At 41.2% G+C, this 20,726-nt stretch overlaps 1 protein-coding gene across 1 annotated transcript; it reads left to right on the top strand.

Annotated features, from left to right (window-relative positions):
• Positions 1–653: 653 nt before the first annotated feature.
• LOC137040548 (protein SSUH2 homolog) lies at positions 654–20,650 on the top strand. The gene is made up of 13 exons (XM_067416263.1): positions 654–925; positions 1,277–1,329; positions 1,943–2,020; positions 2,108–2,177; positions 4,276–4,405; positions 4,525–4,585; positions 14,181–14,299; positions 14,380–14,442; positions 14,525–14,613; positions 14,764–14,856; positions 14,952–15,057; positions 19,169–19,276; positions 19,577–20,650. Exons 1-13 carry the CDS (start codon positions 903–905, stop codon positions 19,718–19,720), a joined length of 1,137 nt encoding a protein of 378 aa, XP_067272364.1. The 5' UTR covers positions 654–902; the 3' UTR covers positions 19,721–20,650.
• Positions 20,651–20,726: the final 76 nt, after the last annotated feature.

Below are 20,726 nucleotides of genomic sequence, written 5' to 3'. Positions count from 1 at the left end.
AGTCACGTAATTAACGCGTTAAAGTCACGTAATTAATTAATCTTAATTAACGCGTTAAAGTCCCGGCCCTAATAGAAATATTTTCTAAATATAGAAAATATATTGAATGTCATGCACCATCATATTTTCTAAATATAGAAAATATATTGAATGTCATGCACCATCTGATTTGGGCTATTGTTAATCAACCTCTGTAAACATATGCAGGAGCTTGCTTAACTCACAAAAAAATACTTTGTTTCAATAAACATACATGAAATAATTCAGTTTTGTTTGTATATCAATGTATTTTAATATATGAATCAATATATAGCAATAGGCTGTCCATCCATATATTGCTATATATTTTTAAATATATGAGGAAGTTTCTGATACATTGAAATATATTTTCTAATGTATTGCAATATAAATTCTAGTATATTGCAATATATTTTTGTTTCGTAAGGGTAGGGGTTCAGGTGTAAAAGAGTGTAATATATGGGGATGTTTTCGAACTGTTGTAGCCTACCATGTGTGGAAAATTACAGCAGAGCTTGATCTTAAAGGCCAACAAAAGATATATAAACGAGAAGGATCATGTGGGAGGCAGCTAGGACCCATTCGAAGCGATTCTCGTACTCGAAATGTACACAATCTGTTGTCGACGTACGCTAAAGCTTATTGAATAAACAAATAATCAATTAACATTTTCCCCCCTTTACAAAGTTTAGCCCATGGTTTAGCGAGTTTAGGGAGAATTTTCATGTTTGCCATGTCAAATGTCCTCTGAAAGTCTCAACTTGAAATGGGCTCTGAAGAACTGATCTCAGGTTACACTCACTGTTCCTCTGACTCCCTTCCGTGACTCTCGCTTCTCACAAAACGAAAGTTAAAGTTCGCCACTCGCTCGCGCTGAAGGAAGGATGGACAGGACGCATCTGCTGAGGTAATATGGTCAAAAAAAAACTTAACGAAATTACGAAGACAAGCCATCTAGGAAAACAGAAATGCTGGTTTTATCAGATAATTTACATTTAAAGTAATTTTACTATAAACGCAACATCGTGTAAAAGTCTTATCTCGTGAATCTCGATAAAAATGATGACGGTGCAACGAGGCATTTCTTTCTTTCTTTCTTTCTTTCTTTCTTTCTTTCTTTCTTTCTTTCTTTCTTTCTTTCTTTCTTTCTTTCTTTCTTTCTTTCTTTCTTTCTTTCTTTCTTTCTTGCTGTCGACCTGTTGTCGCGGTTCATGTGGTAGTATAGGCTAATAAAAACATTGTTTTGGTTTTATGACAGTGACCAGGATGAAGTCCACACTGGCCCATCGTGTCCTGCTGGATCTAATGCAGGTAATCACAAATTATTTCCAAAAGATGTACTCATCCCTAAACAACATTACATGAGCAGTCATAAGTGGCACATTTAGGCATTTAAAGTAACATGTAGGCTATGTTTAAAAATAGGGTTATTTCATGTAATTATGCATAATTTGTAGTTGTTAGCCTATAGGTTCTACATTTAACATACCTCGATCAGGCATAGCATTATGACCACTGACAGGTTAAGTAAATAACACTGATTATCTCTTCATCACGGCACCTGTTAGTGGGTTGGATATACTAGGCAGCAAGTGAACATTTTGTCCTCAATGTTGATGTGTTAGAAGGATTTGAGTGAGTTTGACAAGTGCCAAATTGTGATGGCTACAGTTTAGTTATGCAAACTAACTCTAAGCCAAACGTAACACTCTAAGACAAATAAAATAAAGTGTAACCCACATAACCACATGACCACATTACATAATATTTTAACCGAAAATGTGTAATAAAAAGGTTCACCCCGGTTTCACTTCAACAAAAGCTTCTTTCAGCATAGCATTGGAGAAGCATGTTTCCTGTTTACCCTTCTACTATTTCCTAACAAGACAGTGGGTGAAATACATTTGTGATGTACATTAAACAGATCCGAAAGATGGGGCGACGGCTCCTCCTGCAGACTTGATGCCTGTTGTTCCTGGATATGAAAGTTTGGGGCCTAATGGTGAGAAAAATTTCAGCAGCTTCATTTGAAACAGAGAGCAAAATGTTGGTTGTGAACATGACAGTGGATTTGTAATTACATCCACAGTTATTCCACCGTCAGATTTTGGATCGGTACAGCCTCAAGCCCCATCCAGAGTTCCAGAAAGACGCTTTGAGTAAGAACCTCAGCACTTACACAATAAAAGGATATCAGTTTAAATCGCTGGAATGACACAATAAAAGACTTAAAATGCCCTAGTAAGTGGAAAAAAGAAAGAAAATAATTGCAACAGACATCACAGTGCAATTATGATTTCCACGCTTGTAGGAGTTTGACTTTTGTTATCTCTTGTATTTAATCATTTTGTTGATTGTTCCTGCCTTGCCTGACTGGTTTTCTTGTCATGGCGTGAATTCAGGAATGTGGCAATTCTCGATTTATTTATTTAGCTCAACCTTGTTTCTTTGACATTGTAAGAACACTAGACCAATGGTTGGCCATGTATTCTGCAACATAGATTCATAACTAGTAGTGCAACATAAGTGCAGCATAACCAGGTAGTTAGAAGAAATTAGAGCAAGACATTTCATGATCGATCATCCCCTCTCATGATCTTATTGGAATAGGAAATAAACTCAGAAATAAAAACAATAATAGAATATATAAATAAATAAAAACAAATAAATGTAAGAATAATGAAAAGTGATGAATGAATATTGCAAATTTAAAAAATGCATTATTAAATAAAAAAAATATATAATGATTTTATATTTATATTTTCTGTTTGTATTATAATTTTAGTTACATTTTTCAAAATGTTTCCCTTTTTACTAAATTGTGTGCACAGTATACAAATGTGTTCCCTATTTTTAAGAAAATAATGCACACAACATAATTTGTTCTCTATTTTTAAGTAAATTGTGCACACAATGGGCCTCATTCATGAAACTTTCTTAAATATATGAGCAAATTCTGGTGCTCTTCTGAAAATGGCCAGCTGGTGGCGCTTGAGAGCGCTTTGCAAGAGCAGCGTTTTTCCAGCTGAAATACTTTGGTTGCTATGATACAGAATATCCATGGCAGTATTGTGATACTAGTATCTCTTTTTGAAGAATATTACTGAATTTAGAAATGCAGTAAAAAGCAGTATTAACTTCTTTATTATTGTTGTTCGGTTCGTTTACAAGTGGGATGATTGGTCGGTGCAGTTTTTGTCCCGCCCCTCCTCGACTGTGATTGGACAGCCTGGTAAAAATGCCAGTGATGAGCGCTGCCTATTACCCAACGTTAAACAGTACAAACAAAACAATAAAGACGGGGCAAATCAACTCCTGAAATATTATTATGGTAGCCCTGCTCTACATCCAAATGCAAGGTCATTATTTTGCCTAAATTAGAACACAGAACGTTTAAATCTTTTTACACACCCTTTACTCGTGGTAGGAAGCAGGTGTACATTTCTATTAGAAAATACGAACATTTTGAGACATTTTCGTGAATCAGAAAATTTACATCAGAGCGGCTTTACCAACAAATTACACACAAATTCGTTCTGCTTGTGTGTCATGAAGGAGGCCCAATATAATTAATTTCCTTGTATTACTGAATTCCGTGCACAATATAATAATCTGCCCCCTTTTTTAAGTAAATAGTGTAACACATTATTTTGTGCACACAATTGACTTAAAATGAGGGAATCAATTATGCGCACAATATAATAATTTGTTCCCTAATTTTGTGCACAATATCATTCCCCCGTTTTACTAAATTGTGCCCACAATATATTAATTAGTTCCCTTGCTATAAGTAAATTGTGCACAATATACTTTTTACTAATCGTGCGAACAATAATTTGTTACCTTGTTTTGAATTAACTAAAACGTGACCACGATTCAGTAAAACGAGGGAACAAATGATTATATCGAGCACACTATTTACTTAAAAAAAGGGAACAAATGAGTAAATTGTGCACACAATTTAGTAAAACGAGGGGAAAAAATATAAAATGTGCACAATTACCATTTTTTTTCCCCGTATGTCATGCGTAGCTCTGTAAAAAGGATAGTTCCCCCAAATATGAAAATTCTGTCATCATTTAAACACCCTCAAGTAGTTAAACCTGAATCCGTTTCTTTGTTCTGTTGAAAACAAAAGAAGATATTTTGAAGAATGTAGGTAACCAACTATCTATCTATTAATTTGTTAAGTCAAATGTCTGGTAAATGAATGGTCAAAAGTTGCAAACCCAGCTAAAGTTCACGTCTTGTCCTCAGCATTCCTGCGATCGGTGAAGAATTGGCACAGGAGGCCTTTACAAAATATGTCTCCAGCAAATGCTGTTACAGCTCTAAACCAGCCAAAGAGATGGTGTTCACAGACCTGCAGTCCCTCAACACATATCGAGTAAGCATCAACATTCAAAAGCAGCCAATCAAACTGTATATATATATATATATATATATATATATATATATAATATGGTGCCATGCTCACACATGCTGAATGTCTGTTTGTCCTTATAGTACCGATTGGAGACTTTTACAGAGTCTAGAACCACAGAGTGGGACAGTGAACCATACAATGGTGAGTAGAGTCACATTTTCATTCTCAGCTACTATACAGTGAATCTGGAAAATATTCACAGCACCTCTCTTTTTCCAAATTTTGTTGTTATAGCCTTATTCCAAGATGGTTTAAATTATTTTTTTCCTCAAAATTCTACAAACAATACCTCATAATGACAATGTGAAAGAGGTTTGTTTGATATCCTTGCAGATTTAAATGGGGAAATAAGTCACATGTACATAAATATTCACAGCTTTGCTCAATACTTTATTGAAGCACCTTTGGCACCAATTACAGCCTCAAGTCTTTTTGAGTATGGTGCTACAAACTTGGCACACGTATTTTGGGCAGTTTCTCTCATTCTTCTTTGCAGAACCTCTCAAGCTCCACAGCCATTTTCAGATCTCTCCAGAGATGTTCAGTCGGGCTCAAGTCTGGGCTCTGGCTGGGCCACTCGAGGACATTCACAGAGTTATTTCGTAGCCACTCCTTTGTTATCTTGGGTGTGTGCTAGGGATGGCTCGATACCACCATTTTGGCTTCGGTACGGTACCACAATCTAATACCGAAGTACCGATATTAAACCGATACCACGCGGTCTGATATTAGCGCGGTTATATTGCACGAGAATGAGTACAATTATGCAAGTTTTGAGTTTATAAAGTGGGAAATTACCACAAATGTTTATTAGTAAATTAATCAGCAAAGCTTATCACATCAAATCAGTCATTTGAAAACTTTCTTGTGAGAAATAATTTCAGCAAAAATCTCTCAAAATTTGCAAATTGCTTCTGGTTTCAAAAGACATCGCACGACACTAAAGCGATCTGCATAATCCGATTCAACATTTCATGCTCGTCTCGGGATGGAGAACGGAAATCATTTGAACACGCAAGAGATTTTATAGCATTTCGTAATAACAGTTACAGGAGACATGAGCTTATAACAACGACACACACACACACACACACACACACACACACACACACACACACACACACACACACACACACACACACACACGCCTGTCACTTAGAGCTCGCACATTACACATTAAGTTTCCTTAAACAGTCAAACACACAGAATTATGTACAAATGTCCGTCTTTAGTGAGTAAGTTATTCACATAAACACAGGCGGTTGTGTCTAACGGGAATATAAATAGTGCAATAGTACGCGTGCAAATATAATGAGATCTAAATGTCATTGGTTGAAACGGGCGCTGGAGATGTTGTGATATTCGATCTTATGTTAGGCTGTGTGTGCGTAGATCAGTGTTAAAAGAAAATAAATGTCTAAATGAGATGGTTTGAGTGATCACTGACCTGTCGATCTCTTCAGAAGTCAGGATAGTGACAGATGCTTCTTGGCTAGGTTTGATGGTTCTTCATCAGTTTTATAAGCAAAGTCATTACAAATGTCACTTCTACTCCTCTCTTTATTAATTCGTTTTGGGCATCTTGAGTGAGATTCAACTGCTTTATCCATTTTGTCCGTCTATGTTGTTGTCACATTTGCGGGTTGTTTCGGCTCAGTTTGTGTAGCGCGCTGCCATCTAGCGGTGAACTTCGGAACAGCAGCATATACCGAAATGTGCCAAATCATGATATCGTACCGTTTTAAATAAAATATATACCGGTATTTTTCCAGTACCGGTATATCGCGCATCCCTAGTGTGTGCTTAGGGTCGTTGTCCTGTTGGAAGATGAACCTTTGCTCCAGTTTTCATCAAGGATGTATCTTTACATTGCTGCATTCATCTTTCCGTGGATCCTGACGGGTCTCCAAGTTTCTGCTTCTGAAAAACATCCCCACAGCATGATGCTGCCACCACCATGCTTCACTGTAGGGATGGTATTGGCCAGGTGATGACGGTGCCTGGTTTCCTCCAGACACAACACTTGCCATCCAGGCCAAAGAGTTCAATCTTGTTTAATCAGACCAGATAATTTAGTTTCTCATGGTCTGAGAGTCCTTCAGGTGCCTTTTGGCAAACTCCAGGCGGGTGCCTTTTACCAAGAAGTTGCTTCTGTCTGGCCACTCTACCACACAGGCCTGATTGGTGGAGAGCTGCAGAGATGGTTGTTCTTCTGGAAGGTTATCTCCTCTCTCCACAAAGAAACGCTGAAGCTCTGTCAGAGTTCACCAAGAACCCACCTCCCTGACTAAGGCCCTTTTCTGATTACTCAGTTTGGCCAGGCAGTCAGCTCTAGGAAGAGTCCTGATGGTTCCAAACTTCTTCCATTCACGGATGATGACTGTGCTCATTGGGAACTTCAATGCTGCAGAAATGTTTCTGTACCCTTCCCCAGATCTGTGCCTTGATGCATTCCTGTCTCTGATGTCTACAGACAATTCCTTGGACTTCTTGGCTTGGTCTGTGCTCTGACATGCACTGTTAACTGTGGGACCTTATACAGACAAGTGTGTGCCTTTCCAACTCATGTCCAGTCAAATGAATTTACCAATGAGTTACCAATTGTACTCCAATCAAGTTGTAGAAACATCTCAAGGATGATCAGTGGAAACAGGATGCACCAGCTCAATTTTGAGTGTCATGGCAAAGGCTGTAAAGAGCTGTACTTGTGTACATGTGAATTTAAAAAAAAAATAATAATAATTTATTTTTTATGAATTTGCAAAGAATTCGAACAAACTTCTTTCACGCTGTCATCATGGGGTTTTGTTTGTAGAATTTTGAGAAACATAATGGAATAAGACTGTAACATTATAAAATGCATCCCTAATATATAATATTAGGGATGCCACAATACTCAATATAATATTGAACCGTTCAGTACGGCATTCATGGTTCCATTTGCGCTTGTGAATTGCGTTTTTTTTCCGGTTTTGCTGTTAATTAAAAAAATTCTACAAATTCTATAATTTGCCTCCATCCCAATATACTGAACAACACTGTCACGGTTCAGAAAGAGACGGATTCAATTTGCAGGACAGAGTGTTTATTAGAAACCCGGAGGGGACTACAGAGGAAGTGTCAGGAATAATCAATAGCAAAATAAGTCCATAGAGCGGTAATGCTCAACCCAGAGAAGCCTGTTCCGAAGATCCGGGACGAAGGATGAGACTGGGTGTGTGACTGGCCGAGGTGGCAGGTGAGGCTGGAAGGAAAATGAAGAGGCAGCGGAGGAGCTGATGGTGGCAGAAGGGGAACACCACCCAGCAGCCTGGGTAACAGGGGAACTGGAGGAGAGAAAGAAAAAAAAGAAAAAACAAGGCCTGACCTGAAAGCAGACACAGGGGAAAAAAATAAAAACCGAAATATACTTATAGAAAGGGGAGAAAAAATAAAATAAATAATATGGCTGAAAAAATGAAAATAAAAAAAATAAAAAAACAAGGTCCAAAGCTAAGCTCAAGGACCAGCCAAAAACACAAAAAAGACTAAGACACTAAGCTGAAGAAAAACAGCGTACTAGACGAGAACTAGACTTTCTAAACAGGAGGAGCAAGACGTGACTGACACAAAGAACAAACACGATCTGGCAGGGAACAAAAAACACAAAGGGAATATAAAGGGAGTCTAATGAGGGAAGCACGTGAGTGTAATGAAGAACTAACAGGGTAACAAGGGGGCGGGGCGACAGCTGACAATGCACGCAGCACAACACTAATGACGAAGCACATGACGAACGAACACAAACACCACACACAAAAGCGCGTGCACAGACAAGGCGGCCAGGCGCGCCGAACAGTGACAACACAAGACAGATCAAACCGGCGTCCTGACAGTACCCCCCCCCCCCCCAGGGGCGTCCCCAGACGCTCCCTGGGTGGAAAGGGCCTGCCGCTGGTGGAAGTCCTCAATCAGCGAGCGGTCCAGGATATCCCGAGATGGCACCCAACATCTCTCCTCCGGGCCGTATCCCTCCCAGTCCACAAGATACTGGTATCCCCTACCACGCCTCCTGGAGTCCAGCAATCTCCTGACAGTATACACAGGGACCCCGTCAACCAGACGGGGGGGTGGCGGGGATGGGACAGACACAGTAGGGTTCAGAGGGGAAGAAAAAACAGGTTTAACTCGAGAGACATGAAAGACAGGGTGCACACGACTAAGAGCAGGCGGGAGTCTAAGCCGCACCGCCGCCGGACTCAGAACCTTGGAGATGCGGTATGGGCCAATGAACCTGGGTGCTAACTTGCGTGATGGCACCTTAAGAGGCAGGTCCTTAGTGGATAGCCATACCCTCTGCCCACAGACATACTTGGGCGCTGGAGTCCGGCGACGGTCTGCTGCCACCTTGGCACGCCTCCCTGCCCGGAGTAGGACCCTTCTAGCTCTTCTCCAGGTTCTCCTACAACGCTGGACAAAAGCCTGGGCAGAGGGGACAGCAGCTTCAGACTCCTGCGAAGAAAACAAAGGAGGCTGATAACCATGCGAACACTGAAAAGGGGACATACCAGTAGAAGCCACAGGAAGTGTGTTGTGTGCATATTCTGCCCAGGTCAGCTGCTGGCTCCAGGAGGCGGGATTATGCGATGCCAGACAGCGAAGCATACGCCCCAAATCCTGGTTGGCCCGCTCGGACTGCCCGTTGGTCTGCGGATGGAATCCTGAAGTCAGACTTGTAGTGGCCCCAATCAGACGACAGAATTCCCTCCAAAAGTGGGAAACGAACTGGGGCCCCCTGTCAGAAACCACGTCCATAGGAAGACCATGAATCCTGAAGACGTGATCGACCACCACCAGTGCAGTTTCCTTCGCAGTGGGTAGTTTGGGAAGGGGAATGAAGTGCACCATCTTGGAAAACCGGTCAACCACAGTTAATATAACCGTGTTGCCCTTGGAGGGAGGGAGGCCAGTAACAAAATCGAGGGAAATGTGAGACCAGGGGCGGGAAGGGACGGGCAAAGATTGCAGCAGACCAGCGGGAGGCTTGTTAGAAGACTTATTCTGGGCGCAAACCGAGCAGGCTGCCACGAACTGTCTGGCATCCTGATCCATGGTGGACCACCAAAAGCGTTGACGGGCAGAAGCCAACGTTCTTCGCACTCCTGGATGGCAGGCCAGCCTCGATGAGTGACTCCACTCCAACACGGCTGTACGCAACGGCTCAGGAACAAACAACAGACCATCAGGGCACCCCACCGGAACCGCCACTCCTTGAAGGGCCTCCCTGACCCTTCCCTCGACTGCCCAGGACACGGCCGCCACCACAACTTCCCCAGGCACAATAGTGTCGGGCGACGACTTACTCTCAGGACAGTCAAAGAGGCGTGACAGGGCATCCGGCTTAACGTTCTTTGACCCGGGCCGGTATGAGAGGGTGAAACGGAATCGGCCGAAAAAGAGTGCCCATCTGGCCTGCCGTGAGTTCAACCTCTTGGCTGTACGGACATATTCGAGGTTTTTATGATCCGTCCACACCAAGAAGGGCTCAGCCGCGCCCTCCAGCCAATGGCGCCACTCACCCAGGGCCAACCTAACCGCGAGCAGCTCCCGGTTTCCGACATCATAGTTCTGTTCAGCTGGGCTCAAGCGGTGTGAGAAGAATGCACAAGGATGCACCTTCCCATCCCGAGGGGATCGCTGAGAAAGGACTGCTCCTACCCCAACTTCAGAAGCATCTACCTCCACAATAAATTGCAGATCAGGGTCTGGAACTGACAGGACAGGTGCAGAAGTGAAACATCCTTTCAGTTTCTGGAAAGCTCCCTGAGCCTGGTCCGACCACCTGAAAGGAACACAAGTGGAGGTCAGAGAGGTCAAGGGGGCAGCGGTTTGACTGAAGTTCCGGATAAACCGTCTATAGAAATTAGCAAAACCCAGGAACCGCTGTAGAGCCTTGCGGGAGTCGGGGACTGGCCATTCGGAGACAGCCCTTACCTTAGCCGGATCTACCTTAATCCCCTCCGCTGAGATTATTTGCCCCAGGAACGGAACTGAGTCAGTGTGGAACATACATTTCTCTGCCTTGACGTACAACTGGTTCTCCAGAAGACGCTGCAGCACCTGGCGTACGTGCTGAATGTGTACCTGTAATGATGGAGAAAAAATTAAGATATCATCAAGGTACACAAAGACAAATCTATTGATCATGTCTCTCAACACATCATTAACCAGGGCCTGGAAGACAGCCGGGGCATAAGCAAGCCCGAAGGGCATAACCCTATATTCAAAGTGCCCAGTGGGGGTATTAAATGCTGTCTTCCACTCATCACCCTCCCTGATCCGAACCAGATGGTAGGCATTGCGGAGATCCAACTTCGTGAAGACCCGCGCTCCCTGCAACAGCTCATGGGCAGTAGACATCAACGGCAGGGGGTACCGATTCTTTATGGTGATGTCATTCAGCCCACGATAATCGATGCAAGGGCGGAGAGAGCCATCCTTCTTCCCCACGAAGAAGAACCCCGCGCCTGCAGGAGAAGAGGAGGGTCGGATGAGGCCAGCTGCCAATGACTCATGGATATACTTATCCAGAGCCTCCCTTTCGGGTCCTGAGAGGGAGTATAGGCGGCCTTTAGGCAGAGAAGAGCCAGGGAGGAGGTCAATGGCACAGTCATACGGCCGGTGTGGAGGAAGAGATGCCGCCCGGGACTTGCTGAACACGCGTCGCAGACCAAGGTACTCCACCGGAACACCGGCTAGATCCACAGCCTCCTCCTGCAACAAAGAAGAAACAGAGACAGAAGACGAAGCCGCACCCAGACAAAACTTATGACAGAAAGAACTCCATGCCAACACAGAATTCCCTGACCAACTCACATGGGGATTGTGTTTTACCAGCCACGGATGACCCAAAACAATGGGGGTGCTAGGAGACTGAAGGAGGTAGAACACCAGCTCCTCCCGGTGGTTCCCCGAAATGACTAGGCTTATAGGGTCAGTGACATGGGTTATTTGGGCCAAGACAGAACCGTTAAGTCCCCTAGCAGTGATGGGTTTCTGGAGACGGGAGGTAGGAATCTTCCAACGAGCCACCAAATCAGCATCAATGAAGTCCCCCTCTGCACCAGAGTCCACTAACACAGAGCAATGTCTCAGAAAAGGACCCCAACCGACACTGGCAGGAAGGAGGGTGCGGGAGCAGGGGGAACACGACAATGGAGTAACGCTCACCAGTACTTCCCCCCCTACTGGCGAGCCCTGGCTTTTAACGGGCATTGTGCAGCAAAATGTCCTGGCTTACCGCAGTAAAGACAGAGTCCCTGGACTATGCGGCGTTGTCTCTCCTCCGCTGCCAGACGCATCCGCCCCACCTGCATGGGCTCCGGCTCAGGAAGAGGCTCAGGACTACGGCTGGTGGCCATCAATGATGGCGAGGTACTTCTCCACTGAACCCGTGCAGATTGTCTCTGACGACGCATCTCTAGACGAGTCTCCACTCTGAGGGCCAAATCCACTAGGTCATCGAATGAAGTAGGTAAGTCATGAATGGCAATCTCATCCTGGAGGTCATCGCTAAGACCCTCCCGGAATCTGTCCCAGCAAGCCTCCTCGTTCCAGCCGGTTAAGGCAGCAAGGGTACGGAAGCGGATGGAGTAGTCTGTCACGGAGTGGTTCCCTTGTCTCAACCTGGCGAGCTGGCTAGCGGCCTCCTTACCGGCCAACGAACGGTCAAATACCTTCAACATCTCCTTCTCGAACAGCTCAAAGGAGGCGCAGAATGAAGCCTTGGCTGCCCACACAGTGGTTCCCCATTCACGAGCCTTGCCAGTGAGCAAAGTGATGACAAACGCCACCTTGGTGGTCTCAGAAGCATAAGTGGTGGGCTGCAAGGCGAAGATGATGGAACACTGAGTCAGGAATGAACGGCAGGACATGGGATCTCCATCGTAGGGAGTGGGTGTAGGCACTCGAGGTTCTGGAGTCAAACTGGATTGGGCTGGTGAGGAACGGGCGGCGACAGCAACTGCTCTAATGGAATCTTGGTCCCTCCGCAACTCTCTAAGCTCCGCCGTGATGTCTGCCATCTGGCTGGCCATTACCTCAACATTATGGGTGGTGGCTGTAAGCTGGGAGGCATGTTGTCCAAGCAGAATCCCCTGCTGGGCCACAGCAGTCCGGACGGCTTCTGGTCCTGCTGAATCCATGACTGGCCAGATCGTACTGTCACGGTTCAGAAAGAGACGGATTCAATTTGCAGGACAGAGTGTTTATTAGAAACCCGGAGGGGACTACAGAGGAAGTGTCAGGAATAATCAATAGCAAAATAAGTCCATAGAGCGGTAATGCTCAACCCAGAGAAGCCTGTTCCGAAGATCCGGGACGAAGGATGAGACTGGGTGTGTGACTGGCCGAGGTGGCAGGTGAGGCTGGAAGGAAAATGAAGAGGCAGCGGAGGAGCTGATGGTGGCAGAAGGGGAACACCACCCAGCAGCCTGGGTAACAGGGGAACTGGAGGAGAGAAAGAAAAAAAAGAAAAAACAAGGCCTGACCTGAAAGCAGACACAGGGGAAAAAATAAAAACCGAAATATACTTATAGAAAGGGGAGAAAAAATAAAATAAATAATATGGCTGAAAAAATGAAAATAAAAAAAATAAAAAAACAAGGTCCAAAGCTAAGCTCAAGGACCAGCCAAAAACACAAAAAAGACTAAGACACTAAGCTGAAGAAAAACAGCGTACTAGACGAGAACTAGACTTTCTAAACAGGAGGAGCAAGACGTGACTGACACAAAGAACAAACACGATCTGGCAGGGAACAAAAAACACAAAGGGAATATAAAGGGAGTCTAATGAGGGAAGCACGTGAGTGTAATGAAGAACTAACAGGGTAACAAGGGGGCGGGGCGACAGCTGACAATGCACGCAGCACAACACTAATGACGAAGCACATGACGAACGAACACAAACACCACACACAAAAGCGCGTGCACAGACAAGGCGGCCAGGCGCGCCGAACAGTGACAACACAAGACAGATCAAACCGGCGTCCTGACAAACACGACATACATTCACATCATACGTTAGTGCTAGAGTTATACTCACGGAAAACTATAGTTCACAATCACAAAAGGGATGAAATATAAATTCACAATCACAAAAGGGATGTGTACAAGCATTTTTTTTTAAAAGTAAAGTTTAAGTAAGGTTTTTCAGTTATTTTAAGTAAAATAAAGAAAGCATATTGCAATCAGGAACAGCAACAAGTTAAGGTGAAAAAATAGTCTTTTTTTCACCTTAACTTGTTGCTGTTCCTGTGGCTTTAGAATAGAATAGCAAAAAACTGAACCAAGACGAAAACCATGGTTAAAAACCGAGGTATGTATTGAACCTTGGACTAACTGTATTGTTGCATCCCTAATATAAATATTACACACACACACACACGTCTGGTTCACTATCTTTGTGGGGACTCTCCATAGGCGTAATGGTTTTTATACTGTACAAACTGTATTTTCTATCCCCCTACACTGCCCCTGCCCCTAAACCTACCCATTACAGGAAACATTCTGCATTTTTTCTTTAAAAAACTCATCGTGTAAGTTTTATAAGCCTTTTGAAAAGTGGGGACCACTGGCTGGTTCCCACAATGTAGGTAATCTCAGGTTTTATTATCCTTATGTGGACATTTTGGTCCCCACTATGTAATATAAACAAGGGCACACACACACGCTAATTTTTACTTCATTCATTGATCAGGTCAGGTGGTGGATGGTTTTGGAGTGGCCCCTGGTCCGTGGAGTATTCCTGTGCCCATCCCTTCCCTCTTTCAAGACTGCGAGAAAGCCGTCCGCGTTCCTCACACATCTACAATCAAAGTAACATTTCAGTCTTCCATTCATGACATTAAATGCACAATTCATCTTGATTCATTTTTGTTGTTACATTTAAAATTCAGGGTTGTCATTCATGCCTGAATCTTGGAAGATCTGCATGCGGAAGATGCGTAAATTCAGGCAGGGTAAGTATGATGATCACCGTTTTTAATATTCTGATCTGTATTTTATCTCTATTATTTAATTATGATATTTCTATTATTACAGTCTCGATGTGGATCCTGTAGTGGCACGGGTTGGACTCAGTCCAGTGAACGGCAACGATGTAGGATGTGTCAGGGCTCTGGCATGGTTAGGTAATGAGTATATCCTCTTTTTTTTTAAATGGAGAATATTGTAGAGCTTTATTTAATTTATACAATTTATACATAATTTATTCAATTTGATTTATTTAAAAAAAGACAAAAAAATGGTTTTAACACTTTCATTAAATGATTGTGCTCCAGGTGTCATTCCTGTGGAGGAGCTGGTTCAATAACCTGCAAAACATGCCAAGGGCATGGAAAGCTCCTCTGCTTCATCAAACTTAAAATTACATGGTGAGAAAACATGCAAATAGCACCACAAATCAGTACAAACAAGCTAACAAACTTTTTTTATTCATGCTTTTTTCTTCCTACGTTTATCTTTTCAGGAAGAACAACATTCATGTGGCTGTGATTGACAAGCGTTCGGGATTCCCCGTTGAACGTCTCGAACAAATTACTGGAGAGAAACTTCTAACTGATATGGCTCCAATGGTGAGCAAAAATGGCATTACATTTATGGTGCCTTTGTTATTTAAAGGGGCATTCTGAATTTTGGGTTATTGGAGATCTACAAAAAATTAAATTAAAATGTAAAAAAAGGGCCCTATCATACATCCGGCACCATGAAACTTCAGACTGTAAATTAGTGTGTAGTGTAGCTCCATGTATTCAGTGTAACTCCAACTTTTTGGACCATGCGCTGGGCGTTGACCATTTTTCCCGTCATTAAACTAGCAAAAGTGGATTTGGACATGCCCTAAGTGCACCTGAGCCATGCTTTAGATCGTTAAAATGGGACCCTAAAAATGGAAAAAGTAAAAGCTCATTCAAAATAATACTAAAACTATAATAAAACTAAAATAAAAAACTGCTGTGTAGCACATACAGCTCTGCATATCCTTTTAAAAGATCTGTTTGTTTGTCAATGAAGTTTATTTTTATATGATTATTTCAGTCTGCCGGTTTGTGTGAGCGGAGCCAGTGAAAGGGAAACGGTTGCTTCTTAAAGGTGCAGCAGCAAAAATGTTCTGTTTAATTTTGAAGGAGGTTGGAAATGGTCATGAGAAACTAAAATAAGCAGTGTTGGGGGTAACGGATTACAAGTAATGTGCATTATGTAATCGGATTACTTTTTTTATGTAACGAGTAAACTAACTGATTACTTTATTAATATACTCTACTAAATCCACGGAATGAAAATTCGCTCTTTTCTCCATAATGTAGTTACTTGTGTGCATGGGAACAGAAAAAAGTAACAAAATACACTTTCAATACTTTCAATAAAAATGGGGGTACAGTAGATAATATAAGCCGTAATGCTAAGAGATCTTTTTGTATGGCATACGTTTTGACATTGTCATTTCTCTGTTCTTGCTCCACTTCCTCTGTCAGTAAACCTTGCCCCGTCTTGATGCAATGATTGACAGTGCGGGGACGCAATAACCTCGAAATGAATTTTGCTATATTGATTGCTTGATAATTAATGAAAAGTTTAAAAGATAAATAAATCAATTATCATTTTGCTCAATTTTTCTTGAATATGTTAAACATATCTAATAATTTCTGTAATATATTTTAATAAAAATTTTGCAACTTATAAAACCTTAAAGGGATCCCCTGGTGTTGAGACTTGTATGGCTTAATATAACATAAATGATGTCTCTTACTGAATTATGTAGTAGAAAACCCATGAAAGATCTACGTTATTTAAAAAATCGACTTTATATTTGGACCATGGCGGCGCCATTTTGTTTGCGTTCTAGGTTGATGACGTAGAATGGTGGCACTCCTCAATCAGCTGGCATTACCCGTAGCTATTTTTACCACAACGCAACTCGAAAATTGTTTCAGAGTTAAACAAAACCAATGAATTGCTTTGTAATTGTACTTAAAACACACTCAAACATACATGTGCACACAAACTCACCTACACAAGTCACAAACAGATCGGCGGGCGCGCACACACACCTGACAGACTGCTCTGTCTCAATCGAGATGTTGGGCTGCTCAGTCTCCACGACAGGGGCTGAATCCGAAATCGACCCCCTATACCCTGAAATAGGGCATTATTTGAAGGGACGGCCATTTGTAGTGTTGTCCGACACCATAGGGACATGTTCGAGTGCAGTCATTCAGTCTCACGTTCACCGCAATAACGAGTGTACAGCCGATTTACAAACAGCTGTCCGACTTCACGCACTCAATCGTCTTCATTAACTCCTTCAAGTTGTATTAGTGAACAAAAGTAGCGAAAGTAATTTGTGTCTTAAAAGTGAAAGTTTAAAGATTGAGGTTAATTCACTGAGCTTGTGCTCAAACTTTAATGCACAAACCAATCCCATTCATAATCACCAAAACATCCTGCCTCTCTTCCTCACGTTAATTTATCCCATCATCCTACCTAGATATTTCCCTCTGCTGGATACATTAGGCATTACAGTTAATCTACTGCATATCAACAGTCTATCTATGATATCAACACAGGGAATAGTGATTGAGGGTTATGTATGCGCGCACGCAGTGCGTGTGTGTTCGCGCCGATCTGTTGGGGTGTGTGTGTGTGTGTGTTCGCGCCGATCTGTTGGGGTGTGTGTCAGTCTATGTGAGCGAGAGAGTTTGTGTGCACATGTATGTTTGGGTGCGTGAAGTCGGACAGCTGTTGTAAATCGGCTGTACACTGCGGTGCAACGTGAGACTGAATGACTGCACTCGAACATGTCCACTATGATGTCGGACAACACTACAAATGGCCGTCCCTTCAAATAATGCCCTATTTCAGGGTATAGGGGGTCGATTTCGGATTCAGCCCCTGTCGTGGAGACTGAGCAGCCCAACATCTCGATTGAGACAGCGCAGTCTGTCAGGTGTGTGTGCCCGGCCGCCGATCTGTTTGTGACTTGTGTAGGTGAGTTTGTGTGCACATGTATGTTTGAGTGTGTTTTAAGTACAATTACAAAGCAATTCATTGGTTTTGTTTAACTCTGAAACAATTTTCGAGTTGCGTTGTGGTAAAAATAGCTACGGGTAACGCCAGCTGATTGAGGAATGCAACCATTATACGTCATCAACCTAGAACGCAAACAAAATGGCGCCGCCATGGTCCAAATATAAAGTCGATTTTTTAAATAACGTAGATCTTTCATGGGTTTTCTACTACATAATTCAGTAAGAGACATCATTTATGTTATATTAAGCCATACAAGTCACAACACCAGGGGATCCCTTTAAAGTATACGTTACATATATTTGTAGTGTAACAAATTCAGAAATACTGTATAAATACAGAAATACTTTTGTAGTTTATTGCCATTTGGGATATTGCTAACCATATCCTTCCATACATGCGTAGCTCTTGGGTTCAGGAAATATACTAAGTGATCAGAATATAATATATAAACATATTTTTAAAAGAAAATTAAGGTTTATGATATATGTAAGTTGCAATGCAAAAGTAACATTTAACATATATGTTTAAATGATATGTTAAAACTAGTGTAGGAAATAGCAAATGTAAAATTATAGTCCTGTCAAACAATTAATCGTGAATAATCGGATCCAAAATAAAAGTGTGTGTTTACATAATTAATGTGTGTGTACTGTGCATAATCATTGTGTATATATAAATACAGACACATGCATGTATTTTTTTATATTTGTATTTATGTATAAAATATTTATATATAAAAATATATTGAATATGAATATACATGTATGTGTCTATTTTGATATATACAGTGTGTGTGTATATATGTATATATATATATATATATATATATATATATATATATATATATATATATATATATATATATATATATATATATATATACATAGTCATACACAGTACACAGATATATTATGTAAACAAAAACTTTTATTTTGGATGCGCTTAATCATTTGACAGCCCTAAAATTATATAATTGTATTTAAATGATCATTTAGCTCGAAGCATTGCACATTTGGTATGGAAAATATAAGGTTAAGTTCAGAAATACATTGCCATTTGGCATATCATATTTCAAATTGAATATTGCTACCAATATGCTTCCATACATAGCTCTAGTGTTCAGGAAATATACTAAGTGGTCAGAATATAATATATAAATGTATTTTTAAAAGAAAATTAGTGTAAAAGAGTGTATGTTATATATAGTTGTAAGTTGTTGTATAGTTGTATGTTGTAACGCAAAAGTAACATAGCACATTACTTTACATAAAAAGTAAGGAAATTAGTTACTCTTTTAGGGAGTAATGCAATATAATAACGCATTACTTTTAAAAGTCATTTTTACAACACTGAGAATAAGTATAATATAAAATACACTGTAAAAAGTGATCAGTTGACATAACTTTACATAACTTATTTTTTCAGTTATGCATGGTTAATTAGGCCTACTTAATTTTAAGGCAATGGGTTTCCTCACTTGTTTTAAGTTAAATTATACAGTGTATAATATAAATATAGTCTTTACATATTTTGTAAAATATGTGGAAAAAAAAAAATTAGTGGAAAAAATTCAAATTGAATCGAATACAAAAGTTACTTTACTACATAACTTTGTTTGGCTTTGCTACTAACGTTTCGACCCTTCTATCTCTGCAGGTTTATCCAGTTGTGGGTTTCCCGGACAGCTCTGTGAATGTAGCGTCTGAAAGTGCCGTGAGGGAACACCAGGCTCAGTTCTCCACCACTTGCCATATTCTGCAACAGGTTTAGTATAATTCATCTGATGAAACTGTCTCTTTAAGGCCACATCTCAGCCTCCACTCTTCTGGGAATTCATCAAATGACCTCTTCCTTTTGGCTTACTCCCAAGGAATTCCTAAAGAATCCAGACTAGAGCTTGCGGTTAATAGCAAGTTGTTTTTCATACTGGCAAGCAGTCTGAATATTCCCATATATTCAAACAGAAACGGCTCCTCTTTAGATAACTGGCCATTAAAATGCATTTGATTTAGAAAGTCAGAGACAAGGCATAAGCTCTAACTTTGTGTTTTCTTTATTTTCCAGAGGCAGACCATTGAGCTAATTCCCATCACACGAGTGCATTACACCTGGAATGAAAAAACCTACATTTATTTTGTATATGGAACTGAACATAAAGTCTACACCAAGGATTACCCTGCGAAATGCTGCTGTTGCTCCATCATCTAAACATGCCTTATAGGCTACTTTCAGATGTTAAGAGCTTTAATGTCATCTTCATATGAATGTATAAATCATGCATTTATAATATATACACAGGTTTATATGGTAAAATTGGGAATTTGCAATGGGGACTTTAAAAACTTGCCACTCTGACTTTTTTCTCTCTCTCAATTCCGAGTTTATAACTCACAATTCGGACTTTTCCCCTCATAATTGTGAGATTTAAACTTGGACTTACGAGTTATTAAGTCAGATTTGTGAGATAAAAACTTGCGATTCTGAGGAAAAACTGAATTTTGAGATAATAAACTCGCAATTGAGAGAACACAAGTCATATTGTGAGATAAAAAGTCACAATTACCTTTTTATTTGTTGTGTATTTTCATGGCACAATAATGAAAAATATCATATTTGGACACATTTTTATTATCGCCTTAAAAATAGGCTTCATGGTGTAACGTGCTACAGTCTATTGTTGCTTGTCACATCTTTACTTTTGCTAAAAATGGCATTTCAATTTTTTGATATTTGTTACCGTGAGACCATTATGTACTGATGTTTTTTTTTAATATGTAGTTTTTCATGTTTTACTATATCGCTTAGTTTTGTGTCATGCAATCATTTGTATAGGCCTATCATGTGCAGTACACTACAAGCTGATCCTACAGTCCTAAAGTAATCCCTTACTCAAAAAGCCATTTTTTTTCAAACGTATGTCGTTCCTGATCTATACGACTTACTTTCTTCCACAAAACACAAAATGAAACATAAGAATCGCAGCGTGAGTCTCCATCCACTTTCATTGCATCATTTGTATACAAGCGTCAAGCGAACTGACGCATTTATTCTGCCGAACATCGCATGGTGTGTTTCACGGAAGTCATGGGGGGTTTGCAACGACATGAGCGTGAGTATATGTCAGAACTTTGTTTTTGAGTACTGCGCCTTTAAGGATTCTGTAAATCCCGTGAGCTGTAGGCGCTTCAATAAACCAGGCTGCCAGAACTTTATT

This window comes from Pseudorasbora parva, chromosome 14, assembly GCF_024679245.1.
Source record: "Pseudorasbora parva isolate DD20220531a chromosome 14, ASM2467924v1, whole genome shotgun sequence".
Taxonomy (NCBI): domain Eukaryota; kingdom Metazoa; phylum Chordata; class Actinopteri; order Cypriniformes; family Gobionidae; genus Pseudorasbora; species Pseudorasbora parva.
The sequence above is the reverse complement of the archived record's forward strand: the minus strand, read 5'-3'. Positions and strand labels throughout refer to the sequence as shown.

Coding starts and splice junctions, on each gene's coding strand:
- LOC137040548 (XM_067416263.1), top strand. CDS start 903: ATGGACAGGACGCATCTGCTGAG. Junction 2,021..2,107: donor TGAAAGTTTGGGGCCTAATG/GTGAGAAAAATT, acceptor TTACATCCACAG/TTATTCCACCGTCAGATTTT. Junction 14,614..14,763: donor CAGGGCTCTGGCATGGTTAG/GTAATGAGTATA, acceptor ATTGTGCTCCAG/GTGTCATTCCTGTGGAGGAG.